Genomic DNA, 22870 nt, shown 5'->3' with positions numbered 1-22870 from the left:
TCTGCACCCCTGCGAGCTGTGTGTCCAGCCCCTGCCAATCAGCCTGCACCAGCTCCTGCCAGCCCTCCTGCGGCAGCTCCTCCCCCTGCCAGGAAGACTGCTGCAAGCCCGTGTGCTGCACCCCTGTCTGCTGCAAGCCCGTGTGCTGCACCCCTGTCTGCTGCAAGCCCGTCTGCTGCACCCCTGTCTGCTGCAAGCCCGTCTGCTGCACCCCTGTCTGCCCGGGGGCCTCCCCCTGCTCTGCCCCCTCCTGCTGCCAGCCCAGCCCCTGCTCCTCGTCCTGCTGCAGGCCCTCTTCCTGCGTGTCCCTGCTCTGCCGCCCCGTGTGCAGACCCGCCTGCTGCGTGCCCGCCTCCCCCTGCTGTGCCCCCGCCTCCTCCTGCCAGCCCAGCTGCTGCCGCCGGGCCTCCTGCGTGTCCCTGCTCTGCCGCCCCGTGTGCTCCCGCCAGGCCTGCCACGGCCCCACCTCGGCCCAGAAGTCCTGCTGCTGACCGGGCATGTCCCCCGTCCCCCGAGGCCATCTGGGCACTATGGGGCAGCCCCAGCTCTCCCCCTGCCAGCCTCCAACTGCTTTAGGTTCTCTCAGGAACCCCTGTGACATGTGGACAGCACCCCTCCTCTCAGGCCAGGAAGGGGGGGTCCCATCAAACTCAGGATGACCCCTCCCACACCCACTGCCACACTGCTCCCAGGGTTCCGGTGGTCATGCCTAGAGAACACGTCCACAGTGCAGGCCTCACCGGTCTCACCACCTCAGAAGCTGCTTGATCAACCTAATAAACCTGGCTTGGATTTAACCCTGACAGGGTGTGGCTTTCTTTGGGCCATTTCTAGTTGAATTGCCAGCCAGTCCCGCTCGAGGTTGGGGCGGGGACAGCCGCCTGCTACCCTTGCTGCCCTGCCCATCCTCAGCCACGCCAGTGCTCCCTCTGGGCCCCAACCCTCACTGGCCTTGCACGGGGCTCCTGTCCCAGGCATGGCAACCATGGCCATGGCCATGATATGGGCAGCCCCTGTCCCAGAAGCTGGCCCTGATGGGTAGGTCCTCAGGGACTCAGCGGCAGCCAGTCCCAGTCCTGGGCAAGTGACCCTGGACATCTCTCCCCCCTGCAGGGAGCCCAGCGGGACACAGGGTTCAGCATACCCTAAGCAGGGAGGATGGGAGGATGTGGGGCCCTAGCGAGCACCCCGTCTTGGCCACCCAAGCCCTCCTGCCCCTCCTTCCTTCTCCAGCTCCTAAACCCCCCCATCTCTGGAGCTACGTGCTCAGACCATATGCACACGGCCCAAATCTTTTCTACCTTAAGTGATGGTTAGAACTCAGCCACCACCCACCCGCCCCGACCCAGCACTGCCTGTGTCCCCTTCAGAGCAGGGCCTCCTGCTTTCCACCCAGACACCCTTCCCCGCACCGTCCCATACCCCAGCCCCTGACCTCGCCGGCCCAGTCACCAAAGGCCCCGGTGCGAATGTTAGTCTCACCCCGTCCCCTCTCCTGTGCACCTGTCCCTGCAGAGCTGGGCCCTGGGCTCCAGAACACAGCTCTCTCCTGCCCCTCACTTCTCTGACTTTTCTGGGGCCCTTCACCCTGACCTTTGCACCCCCACCTTGCTATGGTGTTGAGACCTTGCCTCTCTCTCCTGACACGTCCAGCCAGGGGCCTCTTCTGGGCTCCAGGCCACATACGCACCTGCAGAAGCTGAGCCGAGGCTCCCGTGAGCTGAACTAGCACGTCCCACCGGGCTCCCGGGGCATGCATGTCTGCTGGGCCGGCTGACGGCCCTGCCCCTCCCCAGCACCCAGCTGCGGCTCTTCCAGGCGGAGGCCTTCAGGTCTTCCCTGCCCCCCCGTCAGTTCCCCAGTTCGGGCAACAGCGGTCTCTCGGACCCCGGAGCTGCCAACAGGCCAGGCTGGGACAGGACAGGCCCCCTACTTTGAGGACTCCCGGTGACACGTTGGCGTTCTTCTGCAGAATGAATTCTGGGAAGAACATGTACGCTTTGTCCAGTAGAAGGTACCAATCTTGCAGAAAGATGATGGGAAGCAGAGAGCTCTGAGGGGGTTCCGGGGTCACGCACCATCACGGCGATGGCTAGGGCGGGGAGGGGGGCCACCGGCACCAGAGGCCACGAAGGGCAGAGTGTCTGCCTGTCCTTGTGCAGCCCTGCCCTCTCCCTGAGTTCTGAGCCTGAGGGGACAGTACGGACCCCCCAGGGCGCCCCTCTAGCCGAAGCAGCTCGAGAGCCAGGGCCTGTCAATGGTTTCCTGTTGGAAGAAGCCACAGCGGGGGCCGGACAAGGCCCTCCGGTTCCCCAGAACCTGCCCCACGTCCCGGAAATCTGGGCTTTGAAGCTCACTGCAGGGCTGGACAGTGACGGCCCACAGGGACCTGAAGCCTCGGGCCCAGCTGCACACGGTCTGGCCAAACCCACAAGCCAGAAGGCAGCCGCGAACTTTCTAGCGAAACGCATCACAGCTTTTCTAGCTTCGTGGTTCCTGGGGTTGCATCATGACGCGTGACACTGCCCTGTGGCCGATAAAACGCCCGCGAGAGCGGCCCACCTTCAGGAAACTTTCAGTGAGCTCCCCGCACCTGCCGTGTTTCAGTCACAAAATCCGGACGTGACCCTATGGCACGGGCACCCTGGGATCCCGTCTTGCCAACGAGGGGACAGAGCCCCACAAAGGGTCCTGCTGATGCGGTTTAAGTCGCAGCAGTGGCAGGCATGTGGCAGGACTGCGGTGGGGGCCACACAACAGCCCCAAACACGGCCGCACCCAAATCCCAAACCTGCGGATGTGACCGAACGTGGAAAAAGGTCTTGTCGGGGTGACTGCAGACTGCTGCCTCCGTTCAGAATCCCGCCGTGGGCGGACGGTCCCCGGCCCACCAGGTGGGCCCTAGACGGCACAGGTGTCCTCACACCAGAGAGGCTCTTCTTTTTCATGCAGAGGAGGAGGCTGATGCCGCGCAGCCACGCCAGCGAGGCCGGAGCCACCGAGCTGGTAGGGGCAGGAGGGACCTCCTCCAGGACCTCCCTTGGGGCTGCGGCCCTGCCCACACCCCAGGCTCAGCTCCCCACGGCTGTGTGCAGAGCTCCGGCCTCCAGAGCTGTGGGACACTAACGTTTTGTCATTTTAAAGCTTCAGGAACGATCACCTGTTACAGCTGCCACGGGAAGCAAATGTACGTGAACTTGATCCAATCCGTGATAAACACAGCTTCCACAATTTCTACGTATTCTGCTTAAACGTGTCCCTGAGACAACACACAATAATAATCATAATAAAAATAAAATAAACCCTCAGCCTTCTAAGGAGTCGGGTCCAGCTACCCCAAACCCTGGCAGACGGTGCTCTAACCCACTCGTGTGTGTCCCGCCTCTGAGAGTCTGCCTAGTGTCCCAGCCACGCCAGACCCCTCCACGGCGACTGAGACATCGCAGAACCCCTGCATGTTGGCCTCGCTGACGCCCTGAGCCCCCACAGGCACCTGCCGCCAGCTACCTGTCCATCTTTCCCCTCCCCCGCTCCACCAGAGACCCCAGCCCGCGCTCCACCAGAGCCCCCAGGCCCGCCCCCAACCCCCCCCCATCCCCGTGCCTGGTAAGAAAAGCCTTTAAGTAGCTGTTCCTGGACACTGACTGTCCCACAGGGGGGTCCCAGGGCTCACGGACAGGACCCCAGGCTCAGCCCCAGGTCAATAATCTGGGCAGTGTGAGTGGCAGAGGGAAGGAGGCGGGACAGGAGGCAGAAGGAAATGCAGCAAGATGCCCAGTAAGATAGCCACAGGGGGGAAGCCGGAGCCCGAGTCCAACTGTGGGAGTCGTGGGGCAGCTGCTCGCCTAGCCCCATCACGCCGACCTTGTGGCCAGAGCCACAGGGGCGCTGAGAGCCCACAGGTTAGAAAGGAGACACGCCCGAGCATGGTGGTGGCCCGGCCGGCACAGGCCCACCCCGCCATTGCCCACACATGTAACTGCACCGCACAAAGCCAGCTCATCCCTGGACCACACCCTTCCCCCCAGGCAGGGGTCCGAAGCAGGGACAGCCGGCCCTAACCACGGGCAGAGCCTCCCAGGTATCTCCAGCCTCACTTCGTCTCCATGGACTTGGTGACAAATGCAGAAGCAGGGGGATCCCATGCCCCAGAGCCGGGCACCCACATTAGGGAGCGATTCCTGAGGCCAGAATCCAAGTCACCACATCCCCAAGACGAGTGACCAGTGGCTCCACACCGCCTGGTACTCCCACACCCACTCAGCAGCCTCCGTCAGGACCCAACACAGGCAAACTTTTACGAGCTGGGCCGCATCTTCGGGGAAAATAAACCAGCCCTAATGAGGGGTCCCTGGAAACTAGCTCCAAACACCAACAAGGAAGGGGAGGTGCCTGAGCCTCTGCTGGGAAAACACACAACACAGAGGAGGGCTATAAAAGTGAGCCCGACACCTCACACACACACACTCACACACACACTCACACTCTCCTCCAGTCCCGCCACCCCCACCCCCACCATGGCCGCGTCCACCCTGTCCGTCTGCTCCAGCGACCTGAGCTACGGCAGCCGCGTCTGCCTGCCCGGCTCCTGTGACTCCTGCCCCGACTCCCCCTGGCAGGTGGACGACTGCCCAGAGAGCTGCTGCGAGCCCCCCTGCTGCTGCGCCCCCACCTGCTGCGTCCCCAGNATGGCTGCGTCCACCCTCTCCGTCTGCTCCAGCGACCTGAGCTACGGCAGCCGCGTCTGCCTGCCCAGCTCCTGTGACTCCTGCCCCGATTACCCCTGGCAGGTGGACGACTGCCCAGAGAGCTGCTGCGAGCCCCCCTGCTGCGCCCCAACCTGCTGCGCCCCCAGCTCCTGCACCCCGGCCTCCTGCCTGACCCTCGTCTGCACCCCTGCGAGCTGTGTGTCCAGCCCCTGCCAATCAGCCTGCACCAGCTCCTGCCAGCCCTCCTGCGGCAGCTCCTCCCCCTGCCAGGAAGACAGCTGTGTGTCTGTCTGCTGCAAGCCCGTCTGCTTCACCCCTGTCTGCTCGGGGGACTCCCCCTGCTCAGCCTCCTCATGCTGCCAGCAGTCTAGCTGCCAGCCCTCCTGCGGCAGCTCCTCCCCCTGCCAGGATGACTGTTGTGTGTCTGTCTGCTGCAAGCCCGTGTGCTGCACCCCTGTCTGCTGCAAGCCCGTCTGCTGCACCCCTGTCTGCTGCAAGCCCGTGTGCTGCACCCCTGTCTGCTGCACCCCTGTCTGCTGCAAGCCCGTCTGCTGCACCCCTGTCTGCTGCAAGCCCGTGTGCTGCACCCCTGTCTGCTGCACCCCTGTCTGCTGCAAGCCCGTCTGCTGCACCCCTGTCTGCTGCAAGCCCGTGTGCTGCACCCCTGTCTGCTGCACCCCTGTCTGCTGCAAGCCCGTCTGCTGCACCCCTGTCTGCTGCAAGCCCGTGTGCTGCACCCCTGTCTGCTGCACCCCTGTCTGCTGCAAGCCCGTCTGCTGCACCCCTGTCTGCTGCAAGCCCGTGTGCTGCACCCCTGTCTGCTGCACCCCTGTCTGCTGCAAGCCCGTCTGCTGCACCCCTGTCTGCTGCAAGCCCGTGTGCTGCACCCCTGTCTGCTGCACCCCTGTCTGCTGCAAGCCCGTCTGCTGCACCCCTGTCTGCTGCAAGCCCGTGTGCTGCACCCCTGTCTGCTGCACCCCTGTCTGCTGCAAGCCCGTCTGCTGCACCCCTGTCTGCTGCAAGCCTGTCTGCTGCACCCCTGTCTGCTGCACCCCTGTCTGTCCGGGGGCCTCCCCCTGCTCTGCCCCCTCCTGCTGCCAGCCCAGCCCCTGCTCCTCGTCCTGCTGCACGCCCTCTTCCTGCGTGTCCCTGCTCTGCCGCCCCGTGTGCAGACCCGCCTGCTGCGTGCCCGCCTCCCCCTGCTGGTGCCCCCGCCTCCTCCTGCCACCCCAGCTGCTGCCACCGGGCCTCCTGCGTGTCCCTGCTCTGCCGCCCCGTGTGCTCCCGCCAGGCCTGCCGCGTCCCCGCCTCGGCCCAGAAGTCCTGCTGCTGACGGGGCACGTCCCCTGCCCCCCAAGGCCAGCTGGGCACTATGGGGCACCCCCTCCCCACTCTCCCCCTGCCTCCTTCAGGATTTAACCCAGCACAAGCTCTGGTGCTCGTGTCAGCATGAACGTTCACCATCTTCGGGCCCTAATAACCAGGGCTGAGCCCATCTGCAGCCTCCACATCACGGCCAGGTGAACCCGAGACAGCCCTCCCCCGCTATGGACAGCCACGGCCTCCTGCCCGGTCTCTGCCCCTCCTGGAAGCTGTTTGCTCCTCCCCAAACACATATCTGGAAGCTAAATGAATAAAGTTGCAGGGCGCCTGGGTGGCTCAGTCAGTTAAGCATCTGACTTGATTTCAGCTCAGGTCGTGGTCTCAGGGTCGTGAGAGGGAGCCCCACACTGGGCTCTGGACTCAGCAAGGAGTCTGCTTGGGATCCTCTCTCCCTCTGCCTCTGCCCCTGCTCGCTCACTCTCTCCCTCCCTCCCTCTGCCCCTCCCCCCTAAAATCAATCCATCAATCTTGCAGCCTTGCCTGTTTTGGTCCTCTCTTGCAGCCTGGCTTTGTTTTATGTTTTCCAATCCTCCAGGCTAACATAACCCTGGTTTCAGCAATCTTGCTGACAAGCCCTGTCTTGGGAGCATTTCCGATGGCACTGAGCTGAGTCCCATCCTGGTGGTCCCCATCCATTCCTCCAGGCAGCTCTGGGGTGGCCCTGCCGAGTGTTCGGGACTCGGGTGGCCCACAGCCACCTGGACAGCAGACCCCTTGGCAAGAGGGCCCCATTGCCCCAGGCCCTAGGTGGGTCTAGCACCAGGAGGCAGGGCTCAGGTTTGCTTCTGGGCTAGGAGGAGGCTGGGCCAGGGAGGCGGAGCATTTCTGCTGACCACCAACCTCAGCGTATCTGTCCATCTCCCCCTTGAACTTCAGGGTTTTATTCCAATGTCCTGATCCTGTCCGTCTCTGCCAGCACAGGTCAGGGATGCACCCTGGCCCTGGCCCCAGGCCCAGCCCCAGGCCCAGCCCGGATTGGCAGAGGTCAAGGGGAAGACAGAGGGTAAGTGACTTCAAAGGTCCACACTGGCGTCTGAGGCCCAGGCCTGCCGCCCTCCGGGGGTTCTCCCTTGAGGCCAGTCTGGATGGTGCCCCCACGTTTCCTGGAGCTTCCCGTACCCAGGCCCCACTCCTAGACAGAGTCACTTCCTAACCTACGGCCCCCTGCCTCCATTCTCCCCAGTGTTCCCTCCAGCTCTAGATCTTACCCTGTTACCACCCCCTCCCAGGAGGCCATGAAATCCTGCAAGCCATGCCCCAAAAGGAGATGGTCGACTGTGAATGCCCCCCTTAGAGTAAGCCTTCCCATAGTTAGAATCAGATGGTGTAAGTGGGTGCAGACACACTAGCCCTACAGCCCCCCTCCCACATTCTGGAGCTGCCCAGGCAGGTGGGAGTACTGTCCCTGCTTCTCTGGGGCCCCTGCCCCCTCCCCTCGTGGGACCCTGCTATGGAAGAGAACGTGTGAGCGATCAATTCTCCCTGCTGTTACGGGGGCCAGAACCCCCCAGGACTCTGCCCACCATGAGCTCCTCTGCACCTTCAGCAGCCCCTGCTGGCCCCCACACACCAGTGCCCTGGGGAAGGCCCAGCCGTGTGCCTTACCCTCTCTGGCCTGCTGGTGAAACCCACAGGCCCCTTGTCAGAAACGTGTATTGAAATGTGTCAAATACAACGGCTCCAGATTTCAAGGGGAGATAACTGTCAAAACACAGTTACCAAAATACTTGTAAGGCAAATGACGCAGTGAGGTGCAGGCTTTCCCACGAAGGCACCAATAAAGGGGGGAGCGGATGCACATCTGTAATGGGGTGCAGGATGCTGGGGGCTTCCTTGGGGACCATCCCCGTGCTGCCAGTGTGGAAACCCGCTTCACCTCCGCATCCCTCACTGGGTAGCCGGGTCTGCGTCAGAGTGAGGAAGAATTCAGGGCCCTGAATTCCCCCCACTGAGCTGCAGGGAGCCCGCTGCGCACTCAGGGAAAGCACACACCTGGCCAAGAACACCCGGCTTTAACCAGAAAGGATCCCCCAGAGCCGAGCGCCTGAATGTCAGTGCCTCCAGCTCCGCGGGGACATCAGCGGCAGTCTGTCACCAACACTGGTGCCCTTTCCCTGGGGCGACCCCCAGACACGCGACAAGCGGGGCCCCCAACATGGCACCCTGGCCAGACTCCCTCAGACCCCGGAGCCGCAGCCCTGCTCCAAGTGCGGCTCAGAGGGATGTCGGGGCACCTGGATGCGCGGAGGCCCCGCGGGGCCTCTGCACCGGTGAGACAAATGTTACCAGCGAGGGTCGCCCCGGGTTCTCGCGGCGGCGCGCGTAAGCGCACACTCATAGATGCTCACGCACCCGCCGGCGCACACGCACGCATGCACGCACACACTCGCGGGCGCACACGAGCGCACACCTGCACACACTCGCGAGCGCTCACCCCGCCTGCCCCCGCCCGCTCCTCCCGCGCCCCCTGGGGTCTGAGTCCACCTGGCCCCGCCCCGCCCCGCGCCCCTCCCTCCGGGACCCAGAAGCACCGCAGGGTACCGGCTTCCACGGTCAAATCCCTCCCTCCGCTTTCTGAGCAAGTGGGGCATCAGCGGGGTCGGGCAGGGGGGTCGCAGAGCCGCTGGCTCCTTCGGGCAGATCCGCGGGGTTACGAGGCAGAGGGTACTATCCAAGGACCAGTTCCCCCCATCGCTCCCCCAGACTCAGGATGGGAGAGAAAAGTGGGCTCCCTCCTGCCCCCTAAGCCAGGAGCTCAGAATCCACTTAGGAGGACAGGGGGAGATGAGGCACGGTTAAAGGGGGCGGGGCGGGGAGGGCGCAGGGGAACTGAGCGCCGCGGGTTCTGAGGCTCTGCGCCTGCCGGAGGGAAGGGGGTGGGCAGCTGGAGACCAAGTCCGGACTAGAAGCTTGCGGGTCGGGGGGGGGGGGGGTTTGGGGGGCTTGCGGACGTCACTGGAAAGGGCCACCTGTGAACACGATTTGTCCTTAAAGATCAAGGCATACAGTGTATGAGGTTCCAGTATAAAAATCAATATTCTTTGTTTCCTAACTTTTGTGCAAACAAAAAAAGCGCCCTGACCTAATGGGTGAGAATTTTTAAAAAGGAAAGTGAGCATCAGGGTGACAGAGCCAGGCCCCCCCAGGGGCAATGGGGACGCCCAGGTTGGGGAAGAGAGGGGTGCTTGTCTCTGAGACGAGTGTGGGGGGACGAAGGTGAGGGGTGGGCTGGGGGCTCCTTCAGAGGTCACCGAACCAGCACATACAGACTAAATAAAGAGCCTCGGCACGGCCAGTGTAGACACAGTCTGCCCCCCCACAACAGCTCCCGGCCTGGGCGCCCCTCCTCGCCCGCGGCCCAGCGTGCAGCCAGGGGGGCGGAGCTTAGATGGGACCCGGGATCTGGCTGCTCAGGTTCCGCCCGGAGGCCCCCGCATCCCGGGGACCGTGGGCTCCCGGCTCCAAGGGGGAGCCGGCCGCCCGGAGCGCGCGGACAAAGGGCCGCCGGACGCACACAGTCTCCCTCCCTGCAAGCGGGGAGGCTCACGCCTGCTCCCGGAGCGGCCAGCAGGGGGCGTCGTGCCCACGCCGTGTCTCCCAGGAACGGCCCCGCGGGGGGCCGGGGTTCCCCAGGACTCGGGCTGCAAAGCACCACCTCCTGCGAGCTGCCACTAAAGAAGCCTGGGGACAGGCGGGTGGCTTCCGAGAGCAGCCCCGGCGGTGGGGGGAGGGCTTCCTGCCCCCCAAATGCGAACAAGGCCGGATGCTGCCCACTGGGCCCCTCCCCCAAGGCTTCCGCAGGCCAGGTAGCTTTTAAAATGCGGATCTGTTCCCGTCCTGGTGTGGATTCTTCCTCCAGGGAGGAAGGGCTCCCCACAGGCACCCAGACCCGGAGGTCTGACCGTCCCACCCACTCCTGCTCCTGGCCCTCTGGGGTCCCCCTGGGCCCCTCCCGCGCTGGGGGAGGTGACAGCTGCCGGGGCCTCTCTGGGCTGGCAGGGCTGTGGTCCCAGCGAGAGTCAGGCCCCACCCCTGGGGATGGTGGGCACCGCACTGTCCCTGCCTGGAGACCGAATGAGGGAGGCAAGAAGGGGTCAGTGAGGGGTGCTCTGAGACTGGGTTCTGAGCGTCACCAAGGCCTAGGCCCGCTGAGGAGCCCACCCTCAGTGTTCCCGGGGAAGGATACTCCCAGGGGCACCAGGCGCAGCTGGAACCAAAGCAAGACATGGTGACCCTGACCTCCTGCAGCCACTCAGAGCCGTAGCTCCTACCCGGTCCCGGCGGGGAGGGGGTCCAGCTGTACCCATCATGGCTCCCACAGACTCCCACCACCCTGGCCTTCTGTCCCCCTGCAGACAAGCTGGGTGTGGGATGGATGACACTCTCCCCAGCGTCACCCCCTCCCCACCCACGTCGAACCCTATTGCTAAATCCCCACCTGTATGGGGTGTCTGCGAATGGTGCGCCCCCCAGAAGGGCACTGGTGAGCTGCTCCCCGGCCTGAGCACCCGCAGGACCCTGGCCAGTTCCCAGCAAGCGCTGCCAGCTCTCCCGCCCAGACCCCCAGCCGTCCTGGCCGTCCCGCCACAGCTCCCACTGTCTGCTTCCCACTGCAGCTGCCCAGAACCCAGCCGGCAGCGGCCAGGGCGCCCGAGCTTCACGCACAGCAGCAGCACACACCATGCGGGAGGCCCCAAGGCCAGCGAGATCCACTCGGGGCCCTTTCAAAACGGAATGGAATCAAAGTGATTTTTTTAACCATTTGAAGTCCTGAGTTCATGCACAAGTGTGTTGGAAGAACTCCAAACGCAATCCAATATTATTTACCCGACTTTTATCTCTCCTCCGAGTCCCTGGTGTTTATAAGTGGGTCATCTTTTAACTATCTGCAACAGCCTAAGGGCAGAGGGGGCTGGCTTTATAAATAACCTTCATGATTACTGTGCAGGTTGATTCTGCTCCCAGGCCTGAAAGGAGCGTGAAGGTACATGCCAGTGACTCACCCCCGCCACGGAGACTGCGCGTGCTCAGGACAGTGGCTGGGCTCGGCGCTGCCTGGGGGTCCTCCTGGTGCTGGCTGGACCCGTAGGGACCGTACCCACCCGTACCCACGCGGTGGTCTCTGCTGGGGAGGGGGCAGCTTTCCATCCCCTGAAGCCAGGGGACTTTGCTTGGCCACAGGGTGACTGGGCTCCTGTATTGTTTGCAAATCATGAGTCTCAAGGCAGTCACTGCAGGGCAGGAGCCCAGGGTGGGGGTGGGGGGGCTTCGGTCCGTGCCAGCACCCTGGGGCCTGCTCACCTCCCACCTGCCCTGGACACCCAGCCAAGCATTCCAAACAGGTCATCATTACTCATGTCCTGGTCGTGTCATTGGGGACCAAGGGCCATCAGAGCAAAGAGCTGTAACAGGGAGGGGACCCAGGACGAGTAATTGCTGCAAATAAAACTGGAACCGCAGGCAGGTTGCCCCATGACCTCCTGATGAGGCCGCAGGCCCTCAGTGGTCTCCAGCCACAGACCTCCTTTTCCTGTTGCTTTGTTCTTAATGTTAGGTTTGACAAATAAAATCTGTTGGTAGAAACTCCAGAAAGATATGGTGATGTCAGGGTCATTAGCCAGTCAACAGGGCCTTTCTAAACACGGGGGGGGCGGGGGGGGAGCAGAAGAACCTCCCCTCGGAGGAGCCAGCCGCGGCGCTCTCCAGGGTTGCTGTGGGAGTTTGGGGCTGTGGGACGGCACAACCAGCCTGGGGGCGGCCCTGCGCTTTGCTAAGTGCAGACCTGGGCTTCTCTGTGCCTGAGGCCCGCGAGGGGCTGGCTCATTCCTGAAACAGGTGCATGGCCCTTCCCCAGGACGCTACACAGGTAAATACTTGTGAAGCCTTCAGATGGTGGCTGCTTCTCCCTCTGAACCGGGTCCCCACCCTGTTAGCATTTCCACTGTGGTGGCCTTCCCCGTCCCCTTCATCTCTGCCTCTGCCATCGGCCTCTCCCTGTCTGCCAGGCGGACTGCTGGTGCCTCCCAGGCAAACCCAGGCACCCAGGGACGGGGGCTGACCGTGCAGCAGCACCCCTCCCGGCTCCCAGCTCTGTACCCCCTTACCTGTGCAGGGCTCCCATCGCCGGGTACCTTGGCCTGGGGTCACCAGGGCCGAGAGCGCCACACACAGCATCAGCAGGACAGACATGAGGGGTCCGGGTCCCGAGCTCCATCCAGGGGCCCTGCCCTCGGCCCACGGGGAGGCAGCTGCCCCTCAGATATCTGGGCCAGCCCTTCCAGGGGTGGCCACGAGGGGGCGCCCCCGGGGGACAGTCACTGTGATGGCCACATGCTGGAGTCCTGTGACAGGGACAGAGGCAGCCGGTGGGGGGGCAGCAAAGCCTTTCCGGGTTCTGCTGGGGTGGGGGAGGCAGCTGGAGCCGGCAGCTCGGGGCTGCAGCCTAGCTCATCCCCACACAGGCTTGGGTCCTGCCGGGCAGGTGACAGGTGACAGCATTCCAGCACCACTGCAATTACTCATGGGCAAAGCACGCTTTTCCCAAAGGAAAGACAGAAATAGATCGTCCAGCGGAGAGCTGGGAGCAAACCAGAAAAACTCTGAGAACCTGTTTTCCTCGGGTGCGGATTCCAGGCTGCCTGCCTTAGGACAGCCACCCGCTGGGGCAGGGGGCCAGGGTGCAGAGCCTCTGCCGGCTCGGCTGACAGCGGACGTCCCCAGGAGGGGCCGGGCTGCGAGGAGGGCTTTTATCTGGGCCCGGCCCTCCCCAGGGTGTGTGGGTTTGTCAACTGTTGGGTTTCAGGAATTCCCCTCCGGAGGGAAGCCAGTCCTCCCCGGGGAACAGCTAATGAGAAGACTGGGAGGACCGCCCGGGGGGGGGGGGGGGGGGGGAGGGGGGGGCNGGGGGGGGAGGGGGAAGGGAGTGCCAAGCACACAGCGGGGGCTTCATTTCTTCCAGGCCCCGGCTCTGACCTCCCAAAACGCAGTGGACACGAAATGCTGCCCCAGGCAGGACAGCTCTCAAGTGTGATTGTTCTTTTTTAAAACTCCGGGTCTGCTGACCGCTCTCCAGGCCACGTACATCCCAGTCCCACACAGGTGGCTTCCCCGGCTCAGCAGGACCCCTTTCATGGGCCCTGCAGGGACGTCCTGCCAAAGGACAGTGCTGTGGCCTTGTGGCCGCAGACACCAAGCTCGCCCCCAGGTCCGGGGCTTGCCCGCAGGTGTTTGTGACGGGGGCAGACCCTGGGCTTGTTGGAGGGGCTGGGTGGGGGGGTGAGAGAGACAAAGATAGAGATGCAGACACAGAGAAGAGAGGGAGACGGAATGCCAAGGCTCAGCATGAAACTGCTTGTGACTGCACTCCCTCTCTTCGTTTCTGTCTGTAGACAGACAGGCGGACATCTCCAACAGCTATTAACACACGCCTTCCGTCCTAGTCATATGGCCCCGCTTAAACGAGGTCCTCAGGGAAACCCGGAAAGGCTCGCGCTGCATGTGACCGCACGGACAGCACCTGGCGACCCCGCCAGCTCCAGGACCCCCGCCAGCCCAGTGCAAGGACAGAGCCTTCCTGATGCCCACCGGGTCACGGGATGGTGGAGGAACACAGCCCCCCAGAAGCGACAGATGCCTCACCTTCGGAGAAAGGACAGCTGTCTGAACCGAACGACAGAGTCTCCCTCGCTTCCTTCCCCGTTGGCGAGAACTTTGTGGGTCTCAGTGGCCCTGGGCGGTCACGGGTCAGGAGGGCAGGGGACTTCCCACAGGACACAGACCCAGGCAGCATCCCTGGGACTCCTGCTGACCTCTCCACCTGACCATGGACCTCTGACCCCACATCCCCTGCTGACCTTTTAGCTGGTTGGTAAATGATCGTGCATCATGATTACGCTACCTTGAACATTTCCAGGGAAGTTTCCTTCTGTTAACGCTCAATCAGTAATACCAGCAACACTCTCGCTGACAAACGAGGCTCATTAGTGGAAATCCCGCACCTGCTTACAACTAGAAAAATACGTGCCCGAACGCAGAAAAAAAGCTCAGAGCTTCTTTCTCTAGATGGGTTCCCGTGTCACCCCACATCAGCCACTTAAATGCTCCCAATTTTCATTTCCACATCTGTAGGAAGTGCCTGATGAGGGAAGAGCCCAAACGTTAGGTGCCGGATGTAATTTGCATAAAGCCGCACCCCTGCAAGGGCGTGAGGGCGAAGNCTCCCCGGGGCCCCCCGCGGCCTCCACAGCAAGAAAGGAAGCCCTTTCCTCCAAGCTCCCTGGCCCTGGAAATCCCTCCACCGNAAGGGCGTGAGGGCGAAGAGGGGGAGGGGACACGCACGCAGGAGCCCCGGTGCCTCCCCGGGCCCCCGCGGCCTCCACAGCAAGAAAGGAAGCCCTTTCCTCCAAGCTCCCTGGCCCTGGAAATCCCTCCACCGGCCCCAGAAGTCACATTGCTGCAGACCCCGCGGANGGCCCCAGAAGTCACATTGCTGCAGACCCCGCAGAGACCAGCGGGTGTAAGAACAGAGCAGGTCCCCGCCACCACCCCACAGACCAGGGCTGCTCTGTGGTTGCTTACAACCCGCCAGCACCTCACTTGGGTGGTGGGGGGGGACACAGGCTGGGTAGGTCCCGGATCGTCAGCGAGACACAGGCCCAACCCGCCTGGAATGCAGGGGGAGCGCCCGACGTGCACCTGGGTCTGCTCAGACCAGAGACCTATCCGCGCAGGAACGCCTCCTTAACTTAGGTGCAGACCGCCGCCCCCCTCGTCTGCTGTGGTGACAGGGGAGGGCCTCATCCGCTCTGCTGGGGACACGGGTTGTTCCACCAGCAAGCACACCACAGGCCTCCTTACGTGGCAACAAAACATCGCCCTGTGGCTGGAGCGGACCCGCCCACCTCTCCCCCGCGGGCTAGTCAGCACATCCCAACCAGGAATGATGCTTTCTCCGGGAAGATGAGGAGAGGGCAGGAGCAAAGGGGAAATTGGAAACAGCAACTCCAGGTTAGAGAAATAAGACGTTGAGGTCAGCCAATCACCCAGTCTGGGCTTCTATCAGACCAAGCCGTCACTCAGGGAGGTTACTGAACTTCAGTGGCTCTCAAAAAAGACGCGAAAATCCCTCCGGAATAGATACCATAATATGACATTCTGGGGACGAAAGAGCGCCTGGCGTGGGACAGAGTCCAGACAGGCGCCTGGCAAGCTGGCCCCCACCCAGCACCCAGCCTTGCCCTGTTGGCCCCTGGCCACCGTCTGCAGGAGCGCAGGCTAGAATCCGTTCTAGAAGTGACTTAGTACGGGGGGCTCGTGACTGAAGGAGGACAAACGTTTGTTTTTCTCGTCGTAGGATGAGCCCCTTGGACGGTAGTGCTAGTAATCCCGTCTGCTAAAGGGTGGCTGCAGATATTCCATCACTGCTTTTTTGATCCTTTAAACAATTTTTCTGATGCTTTTGTCTTTTGCCAAGTATTTAAAATTTTTATTTAGTCAGCAACATATTCCTTAAGACTTCTGGGTCTTGAAATACAACTTCTCGATGTCCCTGCTGTTCTGCTGTATGTCTCTGTTTGGCTCCCTGTCCCATCTGGGGTGTGATCTTGGGTATTTGGAATGCACCGACTCGAGCTCCGTCTCCAGAAAGCTGTTATGCACGCACTGTTTATCAGATGCCTCTCCTTTCCCCACCACCTTGAAATGTCACATTTATGATGGATCAGGTCTCTACACATACTTGGAACGATTCCATTAATCTCTGCTCTACTAATCTCTGTCTATTTCCTTTGCCAACACACTATTTGTGAGTGTTTACAGTAAGTGCTCATACAGACAGATCAAGGGCATACACACTAGCCCTCTCGCTGCAAAAACATATTGGTGCTTCTCTTTTTCTCTTTCATATTTTCTCTTTCATGTGAACGCTAAAAATTATGGGTTCTCATTCTACCTCCAAAACCAAAATCAAACAAGCAAAAATATTATAGGAATACCTATTGGAATGGCAACGAGTTTATAGATTAATCACAGAGTAATGGACATTTTCATGATATGAAGTCTTCCCACTCAGACACATGGATATCTCTCCATTTAGTCCAACCCTGAATTAAGGTCATCAGAATTTTTTAATAGTTTTGACTACAGAGCTCCAGCACACTTTCTGTAAAATTATTCCTGTAAATGTCCTATAAATTTATTTATAATTTTATCATTATGAACATAATCCCCCTATTTCCACCTGTAATTAGTTATTGGTAGTTTAAAGAAAACCAGTTCATTTTAGTACAAATATCTTGTATCTAGCAGCCTTAAACTTACTAAGTGGTTCCAGAACCCCGTTTTTCTAGATAAGTACTGTCTGCCAAGAAGAATAATTTTGGCTCTTCTGTTTTAATATGTGTACCAATTTGTTTTCCTTCTCTTTTAGAGTAGGAATGACCACTGCATTTTCCCAAATGTTTTTTTAATTATTTATTTAAATTCAATTAATTAACATACAGTGTATTACTAGTTTCAGACATAAAGGTCAGTGATTCATCAGTCTTATGTAACACCCAGTGCTCATGACATCACGTGCCCTCCTTAAGGGCCACCACCCAGTGACCCCATCGCCCCACTCACCTCCCCTCCAGCAGCCCTCAGTTTGTTTCCTATATTTAAGAGTCTATTTTGGTTTGTCTCCCTCTCTGATTCCTTCTTGTTTTATTTTCCCCTTCCTTCCCCTATGATCCTCTGTTTTGTTTCTTAAGTTTCACACAGGAGTGAAATCATATGGTATTTGTCTTTTTCTGACTGACTTATTTCACTTAGTGTAATACCCTCTAGTTCCATCCATGTCATTGCAAATGTCAAGATTTCACTTTTTGATGGCTGCGTGATATTCCGTTGTATATATGAACCACATCTTCTTTACCATTCAGCTGCAGATGGACGTCTGGGCTCTTTCCGTAGTTTGGCTGTTGTGGACGTTGCTGCTGTGAATACTGGGGTGCAGGGGCCCCTTCGGATCGCTATGTTTGTGTCCCTCAAATGCTTTTGCACATCAATTGATATGACTTCATGTGTTTTCTGTTTTAACTTGTCAGTGGACTTAATTACGGCGCTCTCTTCCCTAATGCTGAGCCTTCCTTTCACTCCTGGCATAAAGCACGGGGTCGTGGTGCGCTTTCCTTGTAATACCTTCTGGGACCCCAACCAACATTTCGTTTAGAAGGCTGCTCTCCTGCTCACATTCGTCTCCTCGCTCTCTCTCCAAGCAGCATCTCCGGCGCCCATCTTCCCCTAGATGTGGAAGGCTGAAAAATGTGTGTCACAGCCCCACCCCTGGGCTGAGCACAGGCTGCTCATCTGACACCCTCTGGGTGTCGCAAAGGCACTGTCCAACGTTACCCATCCAGGAAAGGCCCTACCACCCAGTGTTCCAGGCCAGAAGCCCAGAACTCATCCCTGACACCTCCCTCAGGAAGTCCCTCTGAGTTTACCCCCAAACACCTCTGCCCTCTACGCCCTGTCACCTTCCTGGTCCGGCCATTTTCATTCCACACTGTCACTGCTCAACTGTCTCCTACACGTACCCCTCTGGACCTCCTCCTTATGCGCGATCTCTGCAGAACCCAAACCTGGCCAGACTGGTCTCCCTTCTGGCTTCCCACAGCTCCCCAAATGAAGACAGTGTTCGGGGCATGGCCTACAGGGCCCTGGGCTTCGAACCTGCCCCACATCCAGCTGCAGTGTCACCCCCCAGACACACCCGGCCCCCCGCAGACCCACATCCCAGATGTGCTTCCTCCTACCGGGGCTGTTCCCAGGTCGGGCCCTCTCTGGACCCCTGGTCTCTCCTTGGCCTGATTAACTCCTCTGGGGAAAGCCTCCTTGTTAGGGGCTCTCGGCACTTCTCCTCCACCTCCCCTTCGGGGCCCCTTGATCGCCGTCCAGGTGAGTCTTTGAAGGACATGGTCTTTCTCCCCAGGCTGGAAACGCCGGGCGCCCAGACTACGCTCCCCTGGGCTCCGCCCTGTATCCTGGCGTTCAGGAAGGTGTAATCAGTTTGTGAACCTACTGTCTTGATCACAGGGTGATGTGAAGGTTACGCTCGCTTTATAAAACCAACTCAAGTGCTCTCCATGCTTTTCCACACTGTAGAAGGCTCTAACTAGTGTAAGAACTCACTTTCCACAGACAGACTGAGCGTCATTTGTGAAAATGTTTGCAAAAGCCTTCTTCTTGTAACATTTTAAAAAAACTTTTCAATTCTACAGAAAACGTGACCAAACATTTGCTTGCCTTGACGCGCCCACGGGTGACAACGTGTCCTGCTGCTTCTCTCGCGTGTCCTCACGTGCCTGCGTGAACATTTTGTCTGCTGAGCCATCTGGACATAAATTGCTAACGTGACCTTCACTCTAGATATTTCTGCATGTGTTTCCTTAAAAAAGGACATGTTCCAACATTTCTGCAATAGCATCGTCATATCTAAGAAAAATGTCATTAATCCAACAAGGCTGCTTAGCTAATACGGTGACCATATTTAAACTCCAAATGGGACTCTTTCGATGGCAAATTTTCAAACAGACTTCAATTTCTTTTGTCTGTTTAGTCTGTTTTCCTGTTCCTTCATAGTATAATATTGATGGGTATAAACCCTACCCCCAACGTGGGGCTCGAACCCACAACCCCGAGATCAAAGTCACACGCTCCACCCACTGAGCCAGCCGGGCGCCCCTGATGACATATCTTACTGGGAAATCACCCACTTCCTCCAGATTCTCGAATTTATTGCCAAAGAGTTAACATTCTCTTAAAATAAAATCGATCTCTTCCGTATCTGCAATTATATTCTTTCTTGTATCTAATGATGCATATTTTGGCATTCTTCACTTTTTTCTTCAGGTTTGTCGTGAGTGTCATGTAATCCACTGGCCTTTCGGATACCCACGCTTTATTCTCTTACTAACACCGTGTTTCACCAAGTCCTTAGATTTTATTTTTTCCTGAACATTTTGTTATACGTTTTTTGGTATACCAGTACCTTTTCCCTCTATTCGGTGGTTTGAGACATGAGCAACACAGCGGCCGGTCCTGCGTGGGGCGCGGGCTCCTGCGCTCTCTGCTCTGCCCTGACGCTCCGCCGTTGCCACGTCAGACAGCTGACGCTATCCCGCGGGGCACATACGTGTCTGCGAGCGCTACATGCCCTCAGCCTACTTTCCCTGCTTGGCATCTAACACTCCTCTCTTCCACAAGCTCTTACCTTTCTAGAAGTTTGTGGAATGTGTTTACAAAACATGCCCCTCTGTCTCACTGGGCTGGTGCTTCTTGTCATCTGGGTGACAAGCTCAAGTTGCAGAAACTGATTTCCCTGAAGAAAACCTGGTGCCAAGAGATGGGGCGGACAAAGCGTGAGCCTCGCGGATGCCACAGGAAACAGGCAGAGGGGTCAGCGGAGAAGACGGAGGGGTGCGCTGCTCGTTGGCCGGGCTGGCCGGCCAGGGACGGTGACTGACCAGGAGTCCCATGGCAGCCTCCGGAGCAGCCAGAGAAGAGACTGCCGGGCTTGGGAGACGTGGGTCGTGGGGAAGCCTGAGCCCTCTCCGCGTCCTTCAGCTGTGCAGGAGGAATGGCAGAGCTGGCGGGGTGGTCGGTCCCCGTTCTGCCCTGGAGTTAAAGATGCTTATGGGGTGGGGCCCACGCCAGAGTCTCCTCCTCGTCCTCAGGGGAAGTTTCACACGGAGCACAGCTCCTTACCCCGAAAACGGTATTCGTGCAACATTCTCAGTGTATAAAAATATACTCAAGCAAAAAAGAGGAAAAAGGGTCTATAACTGTACCTTACTCACAGTCATTTCTAGATCTTTCCAGGAGTCTGTATGTAAACACACGGCTCAGCAAAGCCACGTTGTGCTGCACGTCTTGGCCTGGGCACAGACGGCGTGGGTGCGGTAGGAGGCCGGGAGTCCCGGCTCCGCGGGGTATTAGCTGCGCAGACCCTGCGCGCAGGACCTGAGCACCTGGCCCTCTCGGCGCCTCTGGTTCCTCAGGGGCCGGACGGGGATCCGGACGCCTGTGTCTCAGCGGGCTGCCGGCGGCATTCGTGGGGGGCGCGCGCGTGAGGCTCTCAGCACAGTCCTGGACCGCGAGCACGCGACACGGGGGACCCGGTGCCGTCTCTCCCGTTCACCCACGCTCCGGACGCCGCAACCTTCGGATAAATGCACACAACCTCATCCCGCTAGCGGCTGCCCCCGTGCTTCTGAGGACACTGCCTGTGGCTAAACGAGAGCAGTTTCCGCGGGGTGGACGGGGTCCACAGATTCGCCAGCAACACTGAACGCTCGGCGGGGACGTCTCCCCGCGTCTTTAGCGGCCCTGCTTGTCCTTTGAGCCTCAAGTGTCGCAGGCCTTTCGTCCAGCTATCTTGTGAAGGATGTTTGTATAGGGAACGGCCCTGGAAGTCAGACATCCTGTCTCTCTAGGGAGCAGAAGGCAGTCGTGCTCGCGGCCTGCTGTGGACCAAACTGTGTCCCCCAAACTCACGTGTTGAAGCCTGAGCTCCAGACCCAGGACGTGCCTTACGTGGTGATCAGCTCCTTGCAGATGTTGTTCGTCAGATGAGTCACACCGAAGAAGCAAGAGAGGCCCCTGTTCCACGAGGACGATCCTCGTAACAAGGGGAAGTGTGACACGCGCACACGCACTGGCGGAATGGACTCCAGATGGAGAGGCGGGCAGAGACCGGGTGGTGCATGTACAAGCTGGGGAACCCCAGGGAAGCCGGTCACAGGACCCCAGAGAGGCCGGTCACGGGACCCCAGAGCTGCCGGCCATGGGACCCCGGAGAGGCCAGCCAGAGAACACCAGAGCAGCCGGCCATGGGAGCCTGGAGAGACAGGCCATGGGACCCCGTTGAGGCCAGCCACGGAACCCCCGAGCTGCCGGCCATGGGACCCTGGAGAGACCGGCCACGGAACCCCAGAGCTGCCGGCCATGGGACCCTGGAGAGACAGGCCACGGAACCCCAGAGCTGCCGGCCATGGGACCCTGGAGAGACAGGCCACGGAACCCCAGAGCTGCCGGCCATGGGACCCCGGAGAGACCAGCCACGGAACCCCAGAGCTGCCGGCCATGGGACCCCGGAGAGACAGGCCACGGAACCCCAGAGCTGCCGGCCATGGGACCCTGGAGAGGCCAGCCACGGACCCCAGAGCTGCCGGCCATGGGACCCTGGAGAGACCGGCCACGGAACCCCAGAGCTGCCGGCCATGGGACCCTGGAGNTATCTTGTGAAGGATGTTTGTATAGGGAACGGCCCTGGAAGTCAGACATCCTGTCTCTCTCGGGAGCAGAAGGCAGTCGTGCTCGCGGCCTGCTATGGACCAAACTGTGTCCCCCAAACTCATGTGTTGAAGCCTGAGCTCCAGACCCAGGACGTGCCTTACGTGGTGATCGGCTCCTTGCAGATGTTGTTCGTCAGATGAGTCACACCGAAGCAAGAGAGGCCCCTGTTCCACGAGGACGATCCTCGTAACAAGGGGAAATGTGACACGCGCACACGCACTGGCGGAATGGACTCCAGATGGAGAGGCGGGCAGAGACTGGGTGGTGCATGTACAAGCTGGGGAACCCCAGGGAAGCCGGTCACAGGACCCCGGAGAGGCCGGCCACGGGACCCCAGAGCTGCCGGCCATGGGACCCTGGAGAGACAGGCCACGGAACCCCAGAGCTGCCGGCCATGGGACCCCGGAGAGGCCAGCCACGGAACCCCAGAGCTGCCGGCCATGGGACCCCGGAGAGACAGGCCACGGAACCCCAGAGCTGCCGGCCATGGGACCCCGGAGAGGCCAGCCACGGGACCCCGGAGAGGCCAGCCAGAGAACACCAGAGCAGCTGGCCATGGGAGCCTGGAGAGGCCGGCCATGGGACCCCATTGAGGCCAGCCACGGAACCCCCGAGCTGCCGGCCATGGGACCCTGGAGAGACCGGCCACGGAACCCCAGAGCTGCCGGCCATGGGACCCTGGAGAGACCGGCCACGGAACCCCAGAGCTGCCGGCCATGGGACCCTGGAGAGACCGGCCACGGAACCCCAGAGCTGCCGGCCATGGGACCCTGGAGAGACAGGCCACGGAACCCCAGAGCTGCCGGCCATGGGACCCTGGAGAGGCCAGCCACGGACCCCAGAGCTGCCGGCCATGGGACCCTGGAGAGACAGGCCACGGAACCCCAGAGTTGCCGGCCATGGGACCCCGGAGAGGCCAGCCACGGAACCCCAGAGCTGCCGGCCATGGGACCCTGGAGAGACCAGCCACGGGACCCCGGAGAGGCCAGCCACGGAACCCCCGAGCTGCCGGCCATGGGACCCTGGAGAGACAGGCCATGGAACCCCAGAGCTGCCGGCCATGGGACCCTGGAGAGACAGGCCACGGAACCCCAGAGCTGCCAGCCACGGGNCGGCCATGGAACCCCAGAGCTGCCGGCCATGGGACCCTGGAGAGACCAGCCACGGGACCCCGGAGAGGCCAGCCAGAGAACACCAGAGCAGCTGGCCATGGGAGCCTGGAGAGGCCGGCCATGGGACCCCATTGAGGCCAGCCACGGAACCCCCGAGCTGCCGGCCATGGGACCCTGGAGAGACAGGCCACGGAACCCCAGAGCTGCCAGCCACGGGACCCCGGAGAGACCAGCCATGGGGGCCCGGAGAGGCCAGCCACAGAACCCCAGAGTGGCCAGCCATGGGACCCCAGAGAGGCCAGCCACAGAACACCAGAGCAGCCGGCCATGGGA

At 60.5% G+C, this 22870-nt stretch overlaps 3 protein-coding genes across 3 annotated transcripts in view; 2 read left to right on the top strand and 1 right to left on the bottom strand.

Moving 5' to 3' along the window:
- The window catches only part of LOC117801085 (keratin-associated protein 10-12-like), a 4663-nt gene extending 3058 nt beyond the window's left edge, over positions 1 to 1605 (top strand). The window contains exon 2 of the mRNA XM_034654644.1: positions 43 to 1605. Within this exon, the coding sequence (XP_034510535.1) occupies positions 43 to 491 (449 nt within the window). The 3' untranslated portion in view covers positions 492 to 1605. The remainder of the gene's footprint in view (positions 1 to 42) is intronic.
- Positions 1 to 14273, bottom strand: part of LOC117801087 (thrombospondin-type laminin G domain and EAR repeat-containing protein-like) — a 38146-nt gene extending 23873 nt beyond the window's left edge. Inside the window, exons 1-2 of the mRNA XM_034654652.1 lie at positions 13990 to 14273; positions 12197 to 12433 (exon numbers count right to left, since the gene is read on the bottom strand). Of these exons, the coding sequence (XP_034510543.1) occupies positions 12197 to 12281 (85 nt within the window). The 5' untranslated portion in view covers positions 12282 to 12433; positions 13990 to 14273. The remainder of the gene's footprint in view (positions 1 to 12196; positions 12434 to 13989) is intronic.
- On the top strand, positions 4689 to 6368 carry LOC117801084 (keratin-associated protein 10-12-like). The gene is given in 4 exon segments (XM_034654632.1): positions 4689 to 4956; positions 5056 to 5307; positions 5773 to 5915; positions 5917 to 6368. Coding segments are annotated over 4 exon segments (789 nt in total). The 3' UTR covers positions 6043 to 6368.
- Positions 14274 to 22870: the final 8597 nt, after the last annotated feature.

Source organism: Ailuropoda melanoleuca, chromosome 1, assembly GCF_002007445.2.
Source record: "Ailuropoda melanoleuca isolate Jingjing chromosome 1, ASM200744v2, whole genome shotgun sequence".
Taxonomy (NCBI): Eukaryota; Metazoa; Chordata; class Mammalia; order Carnivora; family Ursidae; genus Ailuropoda; species Ailuropoda melanoleuca.
This window is presented reverse-complemented; position numbering and strand designations above follow the sequence as displayed.